The sequence below is a fragment of the Moschus berezovskii genome, chromosome 7 (assembly GCF_049115385.1).
Source record: "Moschus berezovskii isolate FMDL1 chromosome 7, NW_MosBer_1.0, whole genome shotgun sequence".
NCBI lineage: Eukaryota > Metazoa > Chordata > Mammalia > Artiodactyla > Moschidae > Moschus > Moschus berezovskii.
Genome location: NC_142466.1, coordinates 45,364,100 through 45,381,826, shown reverse-complemented (window position 1 = coordinate 45,381,826; position 17,727 = coordinate 45,364,100). Strand labels below are relative to the sequence as shown.

General features: G+C 38.5%; 1 protein-coding gene across 1 annotated transcript; it reads left to right on the top strand.

The window, feature by feature from the left end:
• The first annotated feature begins 16,811 nt into the window (after nt 1-16,811).
• Nucleotides 16,812-17,513, top strand: TPD52L3 (TPD52 like 3). The gene has a single exon (XM_055427682.2). It carries the CDS (start codon nt 16,812-16,814, stop codon nt 17,511-17,513), a length of 702 nt encoding a protein of 233 aa, XP_055283657.1.
• The last annotated feature ends 214 nt before the right edge of the window (nt 17,514-17,727 follow it).

The window sequence follows — 17,727 nt, the reverse complement described above, 5'->3', positions numbered from 1 at the left end:
TATTCCAATCTCTTCCAGAATTTTCCACAGTTTCTGGTGATCCACACAGTCAAAGGCTTTGGCATAGTCAGTAAAGCAGAAATGGACGTTTTTCTGGAACTCCCTTGCTTTTTTGATGATCCAATGGATGTTGGCAATTTGATCTCTGGTTCCTCTGCCTTTTCTAAAACCAGCTTGAACTTTTGGAAGTTCACGGTTCATGTACTGTTGAAGCCTGGCTTGGAGAATTTTGAGCATCACTTTACTAGGGTGTGAGATGAGTACAATTGTGCGGTAGCTTGAGCATTCTTTGGCATTGCCTTTTTTTGGGATTGGAATGAAAACTGACCTTTTCCAGTCCTGTGTAATGCAAAAAAAGAAATCAGGTACCAAGCACACTGGGGAGTGAAACTGAAGCAAAACTTACCCTATAAATAAAGCCAAAATTAGGGGATGGAGGGAAAACTATAACAGGATTGTCTAGACAAGCAGGGCTCTTGGAAAACAAACACTAGGTTACTGATATTGTTGATTAGACTGCCATTTTCAGTGCTGACTCAGGAACTGGTGAGAGTTTGAGCCTAGCAGATGGGATACATCAACTGCAGAGCTGGATAAAACACTGAGTAACAAAATAAGGCAGTAATAGACAACATAGGTGAAAGTAATATCTAAAGCATCCTAAAGAGAGTGAATGATTCACATAAGGACAACATAGTTAAAGTAAAAGGGAAAGGCTCATGGTTGACAATTAGTTATGTGTACCATTATAACAATAACTACTGTAAAATATGAAAATACTTCCATGCTAGTTTGCAAATAGCAGTTGCAATGAGCCTTCCAAGTGTCTCCCTCTCCTCACCCGTCTCCCTCATTGACATCCCCAGTGGCAGATCATCTCATGACCCAGCATATAAACAGCACAGCAGAAGGTCTTCTGGACCCTATTCCAGCCACTCTCCATTCTGTTTATCTGTGCTCATGCATCATCGGTTATCAAATAATTTCTATATTCCTGGGAAGCTTAACCTGAATTGTGAATGTAAAAATGTGTATCTGTCTGATGTATCAGATTGCATACAAATGAACAAGTTCATAAATATTTTTGTATGAGCAACCCAACTGTTTAGTACCTTTATGCATGTCAGTGCAAAGATATTCTAAGAGGTTATGGAAAGAATTTTCATCAATAGAGGAGTCTTCCTCACAGTGATATGGGAAACTTCAAGGTTTTCTGGTCTATACAGCTATCTTTTATAACCCTTCTGAGTCTATGAGACATCTGTAGTATTTACCAATCTAACAAGGTCCAGTAAAACACTTTCAACTTTAAGACACAAATTCAACTCTGGACTTCTGTTAAAACTCCACATCCTCTGATGATTTCACTGAAATGAGAATAGAAGGAATTACATACTTTTAAGGCACAAGCCAGAAGAACAAAGAGAGAGAGGAGACAATCACCACAAACATGAAGAAAGCAGAGGGAAGAGTAGTAACTTGCTTGGAAGACAAACCCTAAGCTGGTAGTGAAGAAAGTCAAGAATCAAAGCAAGTTACATTGCATGACTACCAAAGGTTTAAGAAGTGGCAGCACCAGGTGTCTCTGGAAGTAGAAAAAGGAGGGTGGTGGAATGAAAATGGGACTAAAAACATGAAGACAAGTTGAAAATCCAGTTAAGGAGTTAGATTTCCTACAACCCCTCCCCCAACTGTGGTCAAGCAATGTCAAAATCATCAAAAAATACTGAAAGTTTACTGTCTGGAAAGGGTAAAACAGGGTTTTGTATTGAAGGCACAAATGAGAGCACGGATTTTGTACTCAAACAGGGAGATAATTTTGCAAAACAACAAAACCACAGATGGCCAATGAAGATCTTTCTTAAGGTCAACTAGTAATTAAAGTAATATAAATTAAACAGTAAAATGTAATTTTTCCCTATTAAATTGGCAGACTAATGATATGACCTAGTGTTAATGAGAACAAAGGAAAATAAACTCACATTCTGTTGATGGAGCGTTGTTATAAGTTTTTCTGATTTATATATATAAAATCAGGTCACTTACTCATTCTTCTACCTCAATTATTCTTCTATTGATTCCTTCAAGAATATTTTTCATTTCAGACATTGTATGGTCCATCTCTTTTTGTTCTTTAGTTCTTCTAGGTCTCTGTTAAACATTTCTTTTATTTTTTTGAGCCTTGCCTCCATTCATTTTCTGAGATCCTGGATCATCTTCACTATCATTATTCTGAATTCTTTTTCTGGAAGGTTGCCTATCTCCACTTCACTTAGTTGTTCTTGGTTTTATCTTGTCACTTAATCTGGAATACATTCCACTGCTATTCCATTTTGTCTAACTTTCTGTGATTGGGGTTTCTGTTCCACGGGCTGCAGGATTGTAATTCTTCATGTTTGTGCTCTGTGCCCTCTGGTGGATGAGGCTAAGAGGCTTGTGCAGTCATCCTGATGGGAGGGACTGGTGGAGTAGGGTCTTGTCCCTCTGGTGGGCAGGGCCATGCTCAATAAGACTTTAGTCTGCTTGTCTTCTGATGAGTGGAGCTGTGATTCCTCCAAGTTGCTTGCTTGGTCTGAGGCTTTCCAGCACTGAAGACTACAGGCTGTTGGGAGGGCTCACACTAATGGGTACATCCCAAAACCACTGCCGCCAGTGTCTCTGTCCCTACAGTGAGCCACAGCTGACCCTGCCTCATCAGGAGACTCTCCAATACAAGCAGGTATGTCTGGCCCAGTCTGCTTTTTCCCCTGGGGCCTGGTGCTCACAGGTGTTTGTGCATGCCCTCCAAGGGTGAAGTTTCTATTTCCCCCAGTCCTGTATAATTCGTGTAAATAAACTCCACTGGTCTTCAAAGTCAGCTTCTCTAGGGGCTTCTCCTGTTGTCAGACCCCCAGGCTGGGAAGCCTGATGTGTGGCTCAGAACTTTTACTCCAGGGGAAAAATTTCTGTGGCATATTTGAAAAAGAATAGATACATCTATATATATAACTGAATCACTTTGCTGTACCCCTGAAACTAGCATAACACTATTAATTAACTATACTACAATATAAAGTAAAAAATTTAAAAAAAGAAAGAAAGAAAGAAAATAGCAACACAGGATCCTGGGGTAGGGGTGGGGAGCAGATAGGGTAGGGTAAGGATAGGAGATTTCTCATTGCTTATCTTTTAGTATCTTTTGAATTCTGTGTCTTGTGAGTGATTTACATATTCTCCCATCCCCACACATACACACACAAAAATAATTTTTAAAATAAAAATGCTTTAAAAGTATTTTAAAATCATAATAAAAGAATGTATATTTAATGACATGGAAAATGTTCATGATAAACTGATAAGGGAAGATAACAGGTTATAAAACAGAAATGTATATATAATCCAAATCTAGTAATCATATATGCACAGAGGGAAAAAAGCCTAGCAGGGTATAATCAAAACTTTTCTTCTGCAGCTAGAAAGAATTGTTAGCTTTAAATGGATATTATATATAGCTATAAAAAAGACATAACAAAATAAACACATAACAACATAAATAAATCTGACGTAAATTTAAATAAAAGAAGTCACACACACACACAAAAGTGTTTATTACATGATTCCATTTATAGACTGTTCAAGAAGAAGCAGAATTTATGTTAACAGAGGCCAGACTGGTGACTACCTCTGTGGGAAGAATGGCTGTGACTGGAAAGGGGCATGAGATAGTCTTCTAGAGTGTCAGAAATACTCCATGTCTTGATTTGGGGGGATGTTACATAGCTATGTCCATATGTACAATTATCTTGAGATATACACTCAAGAATTGACCACTTTATATATGTTATGTCTCAATTTTTTAAATTAAGCCTGGAAGGATATGTGTGTGCACGTGTGCATGCTCAGTCGCTTCAGTCACGTCCGCGTCTTTGCGACCCCATAGACTGTAGCCTGCCAGGCTCCTCTGTCCATAGGATTTCTCAGGCAAAAATACTGGAGTAAGTTGCCATTTTCCTCTCCAATTATGAGAGTTATATATACCATATCTCAAGAGAAAAACAATAAGGATGTTCCAGGTAACCTGAAATGTTAAGGTAAAGAGGTTGAACTTGGGAGTCAGATAGACCTAGGTTTGAATTCCAGCTTTGCCATTTATCAACTCTGTGAATTTGGGCAAGTTATCCAACCTCTGTCTCAGATTCCTCACCTGTAAAAATGGGAAAAATAAGAGTACTGATATCACAGGATTATTGTAGGTATCAAATGAGATAAAGTAGGTGAAGTACTTAAAAGAGTAAGTGAGTAATGGTAGGTACTGTATTCAGGAAAAATTTCTCTGCTGCTAAAAGTAAATGCAGAAATTCTTTTTTTTTTTTTTGATCCAACACAGGAGCATGCCCATGCCTGAGCACCCACTTGCACACACACATGCATGCATACACATACACACACAGACACATACACACAGATTCTCTACAAATGCCTCAATTCTATTGGCCAAAATTACCAAGAAATAAAGCAAAAAGAAAAGAGACTAACAGCCAGGATTACACCATTTCCAAGAAAAATATAAAGTATTAGGCAAAAATATTTTTAAATATGCATATTTCAATTTGCATAAAACATTTTGTGAAGTTTCCAATGGAATTTTCAAAAATCCTAACATCAAAAGAACATATTTCAATATTCATCACTGGTTTTCAAAAGTATCACTTGGGAATAAACAACAACAAGGTCTTACTATATAGCACAGAGGGCTATATTCGGTCTCCTATGATAAAGCATAATGGAAAAGAATATTTTAAAAAGAATGTATAATTGAATCACTTTGCTGTACAGAAGAAATTAACACAATACTGTAAATCAACTATTCTTGTTTAGTCACTGAGTTGTGTCCCCATGGATTGCAACCCCATGGATTATTTCAATTGAAAATTACATTTAATTCTCACTGAGAATTTCAAATAGGAAATTGGAAAATGGATCAGGAAATGGACATGGAAGTTTTTAAATGAATTTGACTTGCCTTATTGGAGATATTCAGATCAACCATTAACTATGTGGTGAAAAAGTAAATAAATCTTCATTTGTATACTAATAAAAGCTGAAATAAACCCTGTAATTCTTTTGCTTGGGCCAAAGGGAAGAAAATAGTAATAACTCTTTTTCATAGATTTTTAATCAGAACTGCACTCCTGGCCTGGGAAACAGAAATATATCAGTGGATCAATGACTAAAAGAACCAGTATTCTGAAGAAAATTTTCAAATTGTGAGTGAACACAGCACAAGTTTAATAACTAAATTATGCAAACAAAATGAGAATAAAAATCTTTCAAGGGAGTGCCTGTGAAGTATTTCTGTTGGCAGACAATGCAAATTTTAAAGCAATGTGAAATATTTTAGGGATAATTCTAAGAAATAAAAAGACAAAGATCTTCAAAGTTTAAAAACCAGGTTATTTGTGATTTTGTTTTACCACTGAACACCAATAGTTTAATTTCTGAGGGTGAGAGAGACCAGAGGACACATTAATAGAAATACACAAATCTCATGTTAGTCAATAATATCAAAAAATAGTCAAAACTGATACTGAAAGGTTGCTGCTGAGCCATGAAAAATGCCAGGATTCTTGGCCTCCAGAGGAGAGGAAATCAATCCGGGGCCAGTGACTAGGCTTGATCGCTCAGAGCTTTTGTGTAATAAAGTTTTATTAAAGTATAAAAGAGATAGACAAAGCTTCCGACATAGACATCAGAAGAGGGCAGAAAGAGTGTCCCCCTTCTAGTCTTTAGCCGGATGTTTTATGTCTGTTAGAAAGCTGTTAATCAGATAAGAGAGACACCTCAAGGTTGAGGGAGTTTCACCAGACCCCTCTCCCACAATATGCATTTTTGAGATAGGATGGCATGAGGTGTGTCATCCCCCAGCCATAAAACAATTGATATGAATACTGGTTTTGTTGAGTTATTATCAGCCCGAGGTTTGAGAAAAGAAAAAAAGTTAGTCTTAGATGGAATCATTTTGAAGAAAGGCAAATTCCAAAGCAAATATACAGTTTCATTAACATAGCTTAATAAAAACATTTCCATAAGAAAAATGCACTGGTTAGTTCAAGGTGTGAGAAAAGTTAAGTTCAGGTGGGACCAGGTGTCACCATGGCAACACAGAATTTTAAGAGAAACCTCCTTTTATTTTTGTATGGAGAAGGAAAAATATCTGACACTTGTAGTTTGTTTCCTCCTGCCGCTTAAGGGAGAGATAAAAAATGTCTGACACTTGAAGCCTATTTCCTCCGTTTGGAGACCCCTGGCCTTCCTGCCTGTTACCCTCTCAATACCCTACTTCCTCTGTGCCAAACACTACTCTAAGTATTTTTCATGTATTTACTAATTTAATACGGTAAATATTATCATTATTATCACTTAACAGACAAGGAAACAAGGAACAGAGGGATTAAGCAACTTTACCAGGTCACGAACTAATAAATGACAGAATCATGATCCTAATTCAGTCTTCAGACTCTAATACTGATGCTCTCACCACTCAGTCATTTAACTCGATATTAAAAAGTATGTAAACTCAGTGATGTCATGTTGATAGTATCCTTGATATAATGTGATGAGGATGACACTCTCCTTTGTGGTTATCCTCTCCCAAACATCAGACAACCTTAAACTGATAGACTTCTACAAAATACTTGACTAACACTACTCTAAACTGTCAATGTCCTCAAAAACAAGTCAAGTCCAAAAAACTGTCACAGGCCAAAGGAAGCTAAAATGGCACTAGGACTAAATGTAATGTGGTACAAATTGTGGGTGAAATTCTGGAATAGAAAATGGACATCAGGGAATAATTAGAGGATTCAAATTGTGGAATTTACTTAACAGAAATACGCCAATGTTGGTTCCTTGTATGTGGCAAATGTAGCACAGTAATATAAGACACTAATAAGAGAAAACTGAGTGAGTGAATATAGGAATGCTCTCAACTGTTTCTGCAAATTTAATGTAAATCTAAAAATATATATACAAACAGCTTATGCAGCTCAATATTAAAAAAAATAAATAACCCAATTTAAAAGTGGGTAGAAAATCTTCTTTCTTCAAAGAAGACATATAGATGGCTAAAAAGCACATGAAAAGATAGTCAATACCACTAATTATTAAAGAAATGCAAGTCAAAACTATAATGAGGTATTATCTCACCCCAGTCAGAACTGTCATCATCAAAAATATACAAACAATAAATTCTGAAGAGGGTGTGAAGAAAGGGGAACCCTGTTGGTGGGAATGTAAATTGGTGCAGCCACTCTGGAGAACAGTATGGAGATTCCTTTAAAAACCAAAAATAGAGTTATCATATGACACAATAATCCCACTCTTGAGCACGTATCTGGAGAAAACCATAGTTCAAAAAGAATAGCCAGGACATGGAAGCAACCTAAATGTCCATCAACAGAGGAATGAATAAAGAAGATGTGGTACAGGGACGTCCCTGGCGGTTCTGTGATTAAGACTCTGTGCTTCCACTGCAGGGGGAACAGGTTTGATCCTTGATCAGGGAACTAAGATCCCTCATGCTGCACAACATGGCAAAAAAACAAAAGAAGAGGAAGATACAGTACATATATACAATTAAATAATACTCAGACATAAAACAGAACAAAATAATGCCATTTTCAACAATATGGATAGACCCAGAGATTGTTGTACTGAGTGAAGACAGAGAAAGACAAATACCATATGCTATTGCTTATATGTGGAGTCTATTTTAAAAAAGGATACAAATAAATTTATCTACAAACCAGAAATAGAGTTGTAGATGTATAAAACAAACTTAATGGTTACCAAGGGGGTAAGGGGAAGAGGGATAAATTTGGGAGACTGGGGTTGACATATACATACTACTATATATAAAATATAAAATAGATAACTAATAAGAACCTATTGTATAGCACAAAGAACTCTACTCATTACTCTGTAATGGTTTACATGGGGGAAAAATCTAAGACAGAGTGGGTAAATGTATAATTGATTCACTCTGCTATACACCTGAAACGAACGCAACATTGTAAATCAACCATACTTGAATAAAATTTTTAATTACAAAAACATTTTAAAAATGTGTGTTACAAATAAAAATGGTCTGCATAAACTCTTTTTTAAAAAAATGTAAATCTAAAACTATTCAAAAATCAAAAGGATATTTCTTTTAAAATATATAACCAAATGTATGATTTTTTACTCCACTCATTCTTTGAGATACTTCTTGGTGAGCTATCCAACAGATAAGCAGCTAGTGTCAGAAAAACACAAAGAGGGAAACAAATGAGAGATTTTCTTTCCATGCCAGGAAAAATCCCCTGGAAAAGAAAGTGGGTTTTATCTTGTTGCTCTTGGAGAAATTTCTCTGGAATCTAGCCAAAAGACCTGAAGGCAAATGAAAATAATCTGTATTTTTCCATCTCTCTTTTACCAACAAGGATATGATTCGTGCCCTACCCCCAACCTAAGGACATTTTTTAACAATGGATTTCCATATTTCCTGTTTATTAGAGTTACTAGTATACAAAACAGACCTTTCATACAATCTTTACAGGCACCAAGTATAACTATGCAGTTTTATTCAATAATACTTTGGATACTCCAGAAAACCAATTCTGACTTAACCCTGAGATGATCGCAGGAAGTCCCCTCTGTTAATTCAAGGAGAAACTCCAAACCAGAAGGTAGTGGAAGATGGTTTTTGTAACCAGACAACTCCTGATAGGTGGGCAAGAGTTGGCCAGGAAATAACCATTCCAGGCAGAAAGAGTGACATGTGCCAAGGCCTATAGGCAAGAGGACACAATAAACATGAAGTTTTCAGAACTGCAACAATTTAGCCCTGGAGTATAAAGTACATGATGGGAAGTGAAAGAAATGAGGCTGTAATGATAACACCTCAAATATGTTTCAGGATACATTTCAGGAAAGAAGAGTCTACTGTGAACAAATGCAGTCACATGTGAAAGAAAACATTAAATGTATATGCAGGAATAGACTTAGGACAGGCCTCTGATCTGGGGTGGTATACCAGAAAAACTTGCCTTCTAATCTTTACTCAGTATCTTGGTAAAGAACTTTCATAGATAGAATGTTCAAATACATTGAGTTATAGGCACACCAAGGACTACTACACAGCAATGAAAATGAATAAATTATAGCAATAACACCAAAATGAATGAATCTTAAAAACAGTGGACAAGTCGCAGAAGAATACATAAGGTATGATTCCATTTATATAACATTCAAAAACGGTGACAGATGTTAACTAGACTTATTATAGTGATCATTTCACAATAAAGTTGATCCTTGAACAACAATGGAGGTGAGGGATGCCAATCCCCACACAGTTGAAAATCTACATATAATTTACTGTTGGCCCTATGTATCTATCTAGTTCTACAACTATGAATTAAACCAACTGTGGGTCATGCAGTACTACAGCATGTATTTACTGGGAAAAAAAAATCCATGTATAAGTAGACCTGTGCAGTACAAATCTATGTTGTTCAAGGATCCACAAATATCAAATCATTATGTTGTACACCTGAAACTGTTACATGTCAATTATACCTTAATAAAAATAAAGTTCAAAAATTGGCAAAACTAAATAATACATTATTTATAGACACAAAGGTGGTAAGCACTTATGAAGAAAAAAAGGAGTGATCACCCCAAAATTTGGAGTAGAGGTTAACTGGGGGAGGAAACAGAATGAGATGGACATGATGTAACAAGCTTCAAAAACACTAGAAACACTGTTAGTTGAGTGATGAGTACATAGTTATATATATAATTTTTATAAGTATGTATATTTTATATACTTTTGTGTGCATAATATTTTTCAGAATTGAGGAAGATAATGAAAAGATTAAATGTGAGTTTAAAAAATGAAGCAGGCCTCACTTTACAGATTAATACCTCAAATTTGCTACTTAATAACTATGGTACAAGTTATTTTCTGTGTCTATCAGTTTCTTGATCTGCAGAAATGGAGAAACTAGTCTCACAGAGTTTAACAGCATTTCTAATATCTCTCAAGATTATTATGAGAATTAAATGAAATAACATATGTGAAAGCACTTAGAACAATTCCTGGCACATAGTAAGTAATCAATAAACATTAGATATCACCATTATTTTTACTACTGTAGCGAGTATTTAGTAAATGCTAATTTCCCTCTGTCCCTTCTTTCAGAAAGAGGAACCAGTGCATCCAATAGAAGAATCAAGCACAGCCGTTAGTGTTTATACTTTGCTTCATTACTACTGTATTTCTTCACTTCTAATCACATTTTGTGACATTTTAATGTTTCTAAAATTGAGATTGAATGATTTAATCAGCAGGATTTAATACAGGTTTTTCCTCCTAGAAACCTCTTATTAAAATGAAGATGTGTTACAATTGATTGTGTCTCAGAATCAAGGAAATAAAGTAGCTATGCTGTTGCTATAGAAGGCATGACAGCTTTAAGACAAGAATAGCTAAGCAACTATGGAGCAGAGTCCAGGCCTTAGGCTTTTTGTGTTATAACACATTCACCACAATGGACATAACCTTTAAAAGGTTGTGAATTTTCTATTGGTAGTAGCCTGATTGTTCCCAGGCCTCTGCAGCCTATGGATACAAGTGAGTCAAACAGCTTTGGTCCCCATGTTTCACTAGTTCTAAATCCTCAGGGCCAAGCTTCAGGACTCAAGCACACCTTCCACTGCCAAGTCTCCCCAGTTACTTCTTGGAGGCCTCTATGCTCAGGACCAGCCTTTACATGAGATTCTAATCTGTTCTCTCTGTAGATGTTCTGTCTGCGCCCAGTCACTTGAGGGAAGGTGCACTCAAAATCTCAACATCCTCCAGACAAATTTTCCTGCTTAGTTAAAGTGTCAAGTAGTCTGGGTCCCTTATACACATTTTAACAGCAGTCTGTACCTTTGTTGAAACTGCATGTACTTCAAGAAGTGTGTTACTTAGGGAAGAGGGTGATAGTGAGAAGCAAGTGTGTCAAAATATCTTTCGATAATGCCCTGCTTCCTTTTTAAGGAATCCTCTTAGTTTTTATATCCTGACTCAGTTCAGTTCAGTTCAGTCGCTCAGTCGTGTCTGACTCTCCGTGACCCCATGAATCACAGCACGCCAGGCCTCCCTGTCCATCACCAACTCCCGGAGTTCACTCAAACTCATGTCCACAGAGTCGGTGATGCCATCCAGCCATCTCATTCTCTGTCGTCCTCTTCTCCTCCCGCCCCCAACCTTTCCCAGCATCAGAGTCTTTTCCAGTGAGTCAACTCGTCGCATGAGGTGGCCAAAGTATTGGAGTTTCAGCTTTAGCATCAGTCCTTCCAATGAACACCCAAGATTGATCTCCTTTAGAATGGACTGGTTGGATCTCCTTGCAGTACAAGGGACTCTCAAGATCCTGACTAGAGAAACACAAAAATCCCTGGGTTCCTTGGCAGAGCAGAGACAACCTATTTCTCTCAGCCCATAACTAACCAAGTCTTTTCTGGCTCATGTACCAGCTTCACATACATTCTTCTCTTGGATGACTCCCTATTGTCGTTCCCAGGACTTACCATCCAACATACTATCTTCCATCGTGTAAGAAGAAATAAAATAAAATAAAATAAAAATTTCTGGAAAGGGAGAATCTGTTCCCTATACGTTCTTCATCCAACTGGGAAAAAAACAAATGAGAACATATTCTGTTGTGAAAATCCCCCTAAAGTCTGCTCATACTGCCCTTTATTTAGCTTAGTTTTGGGGCTTCTTTGCCTTTTATCTTTAGCATTAAGAGGAGAGTTTCTTGTTTAGAATCTGGGAAAATGCCTGAAAACACTAATGTTTCTGCAAGCATCAAAAGAAAAGTCCATTCTCTGGAACAAAATAGTGGTTAAAGAGCCCTTACTATTCTTTGTTGTTGTTTAGTCACTAAGTCACATCTGACTCTCGTGACCCCATGGACTATAGCCCGCCAGGCTCCTCTGTCCATGGGATTTCCCAGGCAAGAATTCTGGTGCGGGTTGCCATTTCCTTCTCCAAGGGATCTTCCGAACCTAAGGACTGAACCTGAGTCTCCTACATTGACAGGCAAATTCTTTACTACTGAGTCACCAGGGAAATTCAACTACCTTTTGTAGGTCTTTATATAGCCTTCACATTCCCAACAGGAAAAATATTCACTTTTAATCTAGGGAAGTTCCTATATCTTTTTTAAAATTAATTTATTTATTTTAATTGGTGAAGTTCCTATATCTTTTGATCATTTTCCTTTCCCTTCTTTTCACCCTTCTACCTCCCTGTCAATTCCTCCTCTTTTTCTGAGGAGCCACACACAAAATTCCTCCTAATAAGCCACTCCATCTCATACATATCATCTATTGCAAAATGGAGGAGGGAGAACACTAGTTCTTCAGATTCAACCAGATTCTGAATTTTAATTTGATTCCTCCAGGGATTCTTGCTACAATTATATACACCACCAAAGAAAGTGAATAACTCTCCAAATTAAATAAGTTCCTATTTAATTCCTGAGAGTATGTTTGGGCTTGGCTTCAGAGAGGAAAATCCTACTCTGTAATATACCTCATTATTTTTTTAGTTAATCAGTCCATGTAGAAGGGCTACTGAAACGAAATGCCATCCTGGTTCTAAATGAAGACCAACTCAACTGCTGAACCGTGAGGATTATTACCAATAACTCGAGCAGCTGTAAACCACAGCAAATAAATCAGTTCATGCTGGAGAATATCTATGGGGAGGGTGACTCACTGCATACATTACTGATGGTGCTGGGCTGTGATTTTAGATAGTTATGAAAATAACTTATAAACTGAAATCAAATATAATATTATGGCTTTCCACAAGAAAAGCCTAACTACCAATTTTCTCCTCCTACTCTTGAAACATTCTGACTGGATTAGGTTTTCAACTATATGTCTTATTTTAAGGCTCAATTAAATATTTGAACATTTTTCCTGGTATTCAGCTAAAATGAACAAAATATTCATGATAGTATTATAGTTCTGTCATCATAGAAATAAAGCCCTAGGGGAATCACTATGGTTAAATCTAGCAGTGCAAACGATCAGACTACAGGGTGAGTTATCACTTCTTTAGAAGCAATCTGAACCACCAATGTGGATTATTTTACAAGAGTTGATGCAATCAGGAAGCTCTATATTGACCTTTCATAACTAAAGAAGTTATGAAAGGGGTTTCCCAGGTGGCACTTCCCACCTGCTAGTGCAGGAGATTTAAGAGATGTGGGTTCGGCACCTGGGTGGGGAAGATCCCCTGGAGGAGGAAATGACAACCCATTCCAGTATTCTTGCCTGGAGAATCCCATGAACAGGGGAGTCTGGAAGGCTACAGTCCACAGGGTCACAAAGATTTGGGCACGACTGAAGCAACTTAGCCTATAATACAGTGCAACAAAAGAAGTAGTGAAAATCACTGACACTGGTGCAAGTCCCGAACCATTTCTAGACTCAAGTATCAATTAATATAATCTCACTCCTTCCATCCCCAAACAACCCAGATCTGGTGAGTGGTATAACTCTGCTTTTAAGTTTTACTAATTCATTTCTGAAAGATAACATATAGGCTTCTAAACTGTAAAAGAAAAACAATCATTTTGTTGTATCATCTACCTTTACAAAGGATTGGTATAAATCCACCACTCTTACTAGAAAAATAATTCAAATTTTATTCTTTACTAGAAATGAGTCAATAATGTCTTCCTTGGCAACAAAAGATAGCAAACCACTGTAGGAATAAAAATAATTTTCAAGATCTCTTTTCAGAGGTTACTGAATCAAATATTTTGGCTGGTTTTAGTACATGTGTGTGCATGCTGAGTCGCTTCAGTCATGTCTGACTCTTTGCAACCCTATGGACTGTAGCCTGCCAGGCTCCTCTGTCCATGGGATTCTCCATGCAGGAATACTGCAGTGTCAAGAAAAGTGAAGTGGGTAGCCATTCCCTTCTTCAGGGGATCCTCCCAACCCAGGGATTGAACCCAGCTCTTCCACATTGCAGGCAGGTTCTTTACTGTCTGAGCTGTCGGGGCAGCCCCTTTTAGTGCATAAACAGCATCAGAAAGCTTTCAGTTTCAGATGAACAGTCTTGTGAGCCTTGCTGTATAATACAGATTATTTCATTGTCTAATCTAGAGATGTGAGCTTCTAAAGTCATGAGGCAGTAGCTCAGTATTTTACATCTTAAAAAAATAGTTTATTCAAATAGTTTCTTAGAATCATTATAAATCAAGTGAAATTTCATTTGATAGATCTATGTTTCCAAAATACGTAAGTTTTTTTGTATGTGGTTATGCATAAGCCTAATAAAATGGATTATTTCATTGTGTTACCTATTTTTCCAGGTCTACTCAGGTCAGAACATTACTAGTTAGGAGGCCCCCTTCCAGAGGCTGTATTTTGATTTGGAATCTGGAAACAAAGTTGCTCAGAGAGGTCAGGTCAATTTGTGTGAGAGAAATCATTACTCTATAAAAGGAATCAAACTTAACAAAAGATTTCATACACTAAACTAAAGGGTGAGGAAACAGAAAAATAAGAAAATAGGCAGTGAGGTTGGTGGCTGCAGCAATTCAGAGGATAATCAAGTGCAAGGTCAAATTCAGTGATTTGGAATTTCAGCTTGGAATAGACAAATGTGTGCTCCACATTATTTAGCTTAATTCAGAGGTTTCTATGCCCTTCACCTTCAGTTTTGAAAGAAGTGTACTGGTTCAGAATCAGAACATTCCTGAAACCACTAGTGTTTCTCCAAGCAATGGAGGAAGAGTCTACCCCATGGAACAAAACAGTTTTTAAGCAGTCCTTACTGCCCTTTTCAGGCCTTTATAGATACAGGAAAATCCCTTATCAGCCTTCATGTTTCCACAGGGCAATCCTCATTTTTTTTTAATCTAGGGAGGCACATGCTTCAAGGTAAGCCAATAATAAACACTACTGAGCTATATGAAAGGATTATTAAATATAAAGCCAAAGATTTGTAGTTGGTTTGGATGCCCAGCTAGATGCTTCACTGTAGCTATACAGACATGAGTATGGCAAATTGCTGAAATCTGCTGAGGATTATGCTTCCACAAGATCATGTTTGTAAGAATTACCAGACTATCCAACAAAACCACTAGAAACTAAGACCTGCTCAAGGCTATTCCCTGGGAATGGGCAGCCAGGTAATGAGCTAAGTGGTACCTAGCCACCTGTCTCACTGGACTGAAGTCCTGATTTTTCCACTGTATAAGTCAACAGCTCTGATTGAAGTAGGGGATATGGTAGATTGACACCCTGATAGAGCCTGTTCTACTATTACTACTACTTTTCTGTGCAGACCACCTCCCACAACTGGTAACTGTGTATAAGCAGTCCTTACTGCCCTTTTCAGGCCTTTATAGATACAGGAAAATCCCTTATCAGCCTTCATGTTTCCACAGGGCAATCCTCATTTTTTTTTAATCTAGGGAGGCACATGCTTCAAGGTAAGCCAATAATAAACACTACTGAGCTATATGAAAGGATTATTAAATATAAAGCCAAAGATTTGTAGTTGGTTTGGATGCCCAGCTAGATGCTTCACTGTAGCTATACAGACATGAGTATGGCAAATTGCTGAAATCTGCTGAGGATTATGCTTCCACAAGATCATGTTTGTAAGAATTACCAGACTATCCAACAAAACCACTAGAAACTAAGACCTGCTCAAGGCTATTCCCTGGGAATGGGCAGCCAGGTAATGAGCTAAGTGGTACCTAGCCACCTGTCTCACTGGACTGAAGTCCTGATTTTTCCACTGTATAAGTCAACAGCTCTGATTGAAGTAGGGGATATGGTAGATTGACACCCTGATAGAGCCTGTTCTACTATTACTACTACTTTTCTGTGCAGACCACCTCCCACAACTGGTAACTGTGTATGTGGACAGCCATGCTCTCAGAAATGTAAGTGGATGCTTGGAAAAGAAACAAACAAAAAAAGAACTTGAAAACCCATGCATATATCTGCATAAATCGTATTTCTTCTCTCTTAAATTCTCATAATACAGTAACCTTTGCTTTTCTTAAGCTTAAACTTGACACAACTGTTATAAATTTACTAATTCTCCCTCCCTTTCCTTCCTCAAAATAACAGACAGTTGTGACTGGTCAGGTTCATTTTCTAAACTCCACCACCCCAAGCCTCTGGCACTGTTGATACTTCATGCCATGGGGGCACTGTTAAATTTAAGAGCTTTGAGGGGGCCTTCAAATACACTTTATAAGTGGTGCCAGAAGTTTCTCAGGCCCCTTTGGGAACTTGGGAAAGGAAAATTGGGAGGATACCAATTGGAGTTCTAGACTCCCTGTCCCACTTTGAGGCAGTTTTTATTTATTTCATGTGTGAGGCTTTGTTATAAATCAGTTAGCACAAAAAAGTTCAACTGATTTTCAGAGTTTTTAAAATGGCTTCTGTGATGGAAAGAGGTCCGTACACGGAGTCAGATTTGGTTTGAAGGCCAGAACCAGTCACCCACTGAGGTAGGAGGGAAAATACCTCTCCCTGACAACTGCTGCAGTACCTACCTCACAGGGACGTTATGATGTCGAAACCACTATGAATACTGGAGGCGCAGGCACTGAGCCTAAGTTCCGGCCTCCGCCACCTTCAGGCCGGAAGTCCGACCTCCACAACCCCAACCCAACCTACCCTACCCTCCAGCCACCCCCCCAACCCCAGCCGGAAGTGGACCCTATAAACCAAGGCATCTACTCTGCAGCCAAGACATGGATCCTTCCTGCCTAGAGTCCCACCCCACCCTAGAGGCTGACCCCAAAGGCCTAGACTTCAACTCCGCTGGCCAAGACTGTTTCTCCTCTGGTCACGAGTTCGACTCTCTCTACCAAGAACTGGACCTGGACTCTCTTAATGAAGATCTTCTTTCTCAGTCTATGCCAGACGCCTTGACAGAGACCTCTGCAGGCCCTCATGAATCCCACTCTACTGCCAAACCAGAGCATCTCACTGAGGCAGAGCAAAAGGAGCTCAAATCTGAGCTCACTAAACTGGAGGCAGAAATTGTAATGCTACGCCAAGCGCTGGCAGCCAAAGAGAGACGCTGCGTGGAGCTCAAGAAGAAGCTGGGCCTTAGGGCCTTCGTGGGGCTGAGGCAGAATCTGTCCAAGAGCTGGCACGACGTTCAGGTCTCCAACACCTACGTGAAACAAAAGACGTCAGCTGCCCTGTCCACCGTGGGCTCTGTCATCTGCAGGAAGCTTGGAGACATGAAGAAATCAGTCACATTCAGATCCTTTGAAGGCCTTATGGGGACAATCAAGTCCAGAGTCGCAGGTGGCAGAGAGCTTGGCCGTGACTATCTTCCTCCTTCAGCGGGGAGTGGGGATGATCCACTCCCGGTGTCAGGGAGTGGGAATGATCCAGTTCTGGCAAGTAGGGATGACCTACTCCCCTTTCTGGAGCCAGAATGAGCTCCTTGGTTAACTTGCTGGGCCACCTAACCAGTGCAAGAACTCCCTTCCATGATCCCAACTGCAACTCTGCCCATCAAAAACAAGTAACCAAACCACAATGGTAAAGTGAATTTAGGAAATGGAGAGAGTCCGGTTTTGAGAAAAGTAATCCCTGTTTGTACATAGATATTTGCTACTGTTGAGATAAAAAAGCCAACATTTTGTACCCAGT

Excerpts from the sequence above, each read along its gene's own strand:
- TPD52L3 (XM_055427682.2), top strand. The coding sequence starts at position 16,812 with ATGGATCCTTCCTGCCTAGAGTCCCACCCCACCCTAGAGGCTGACCCC.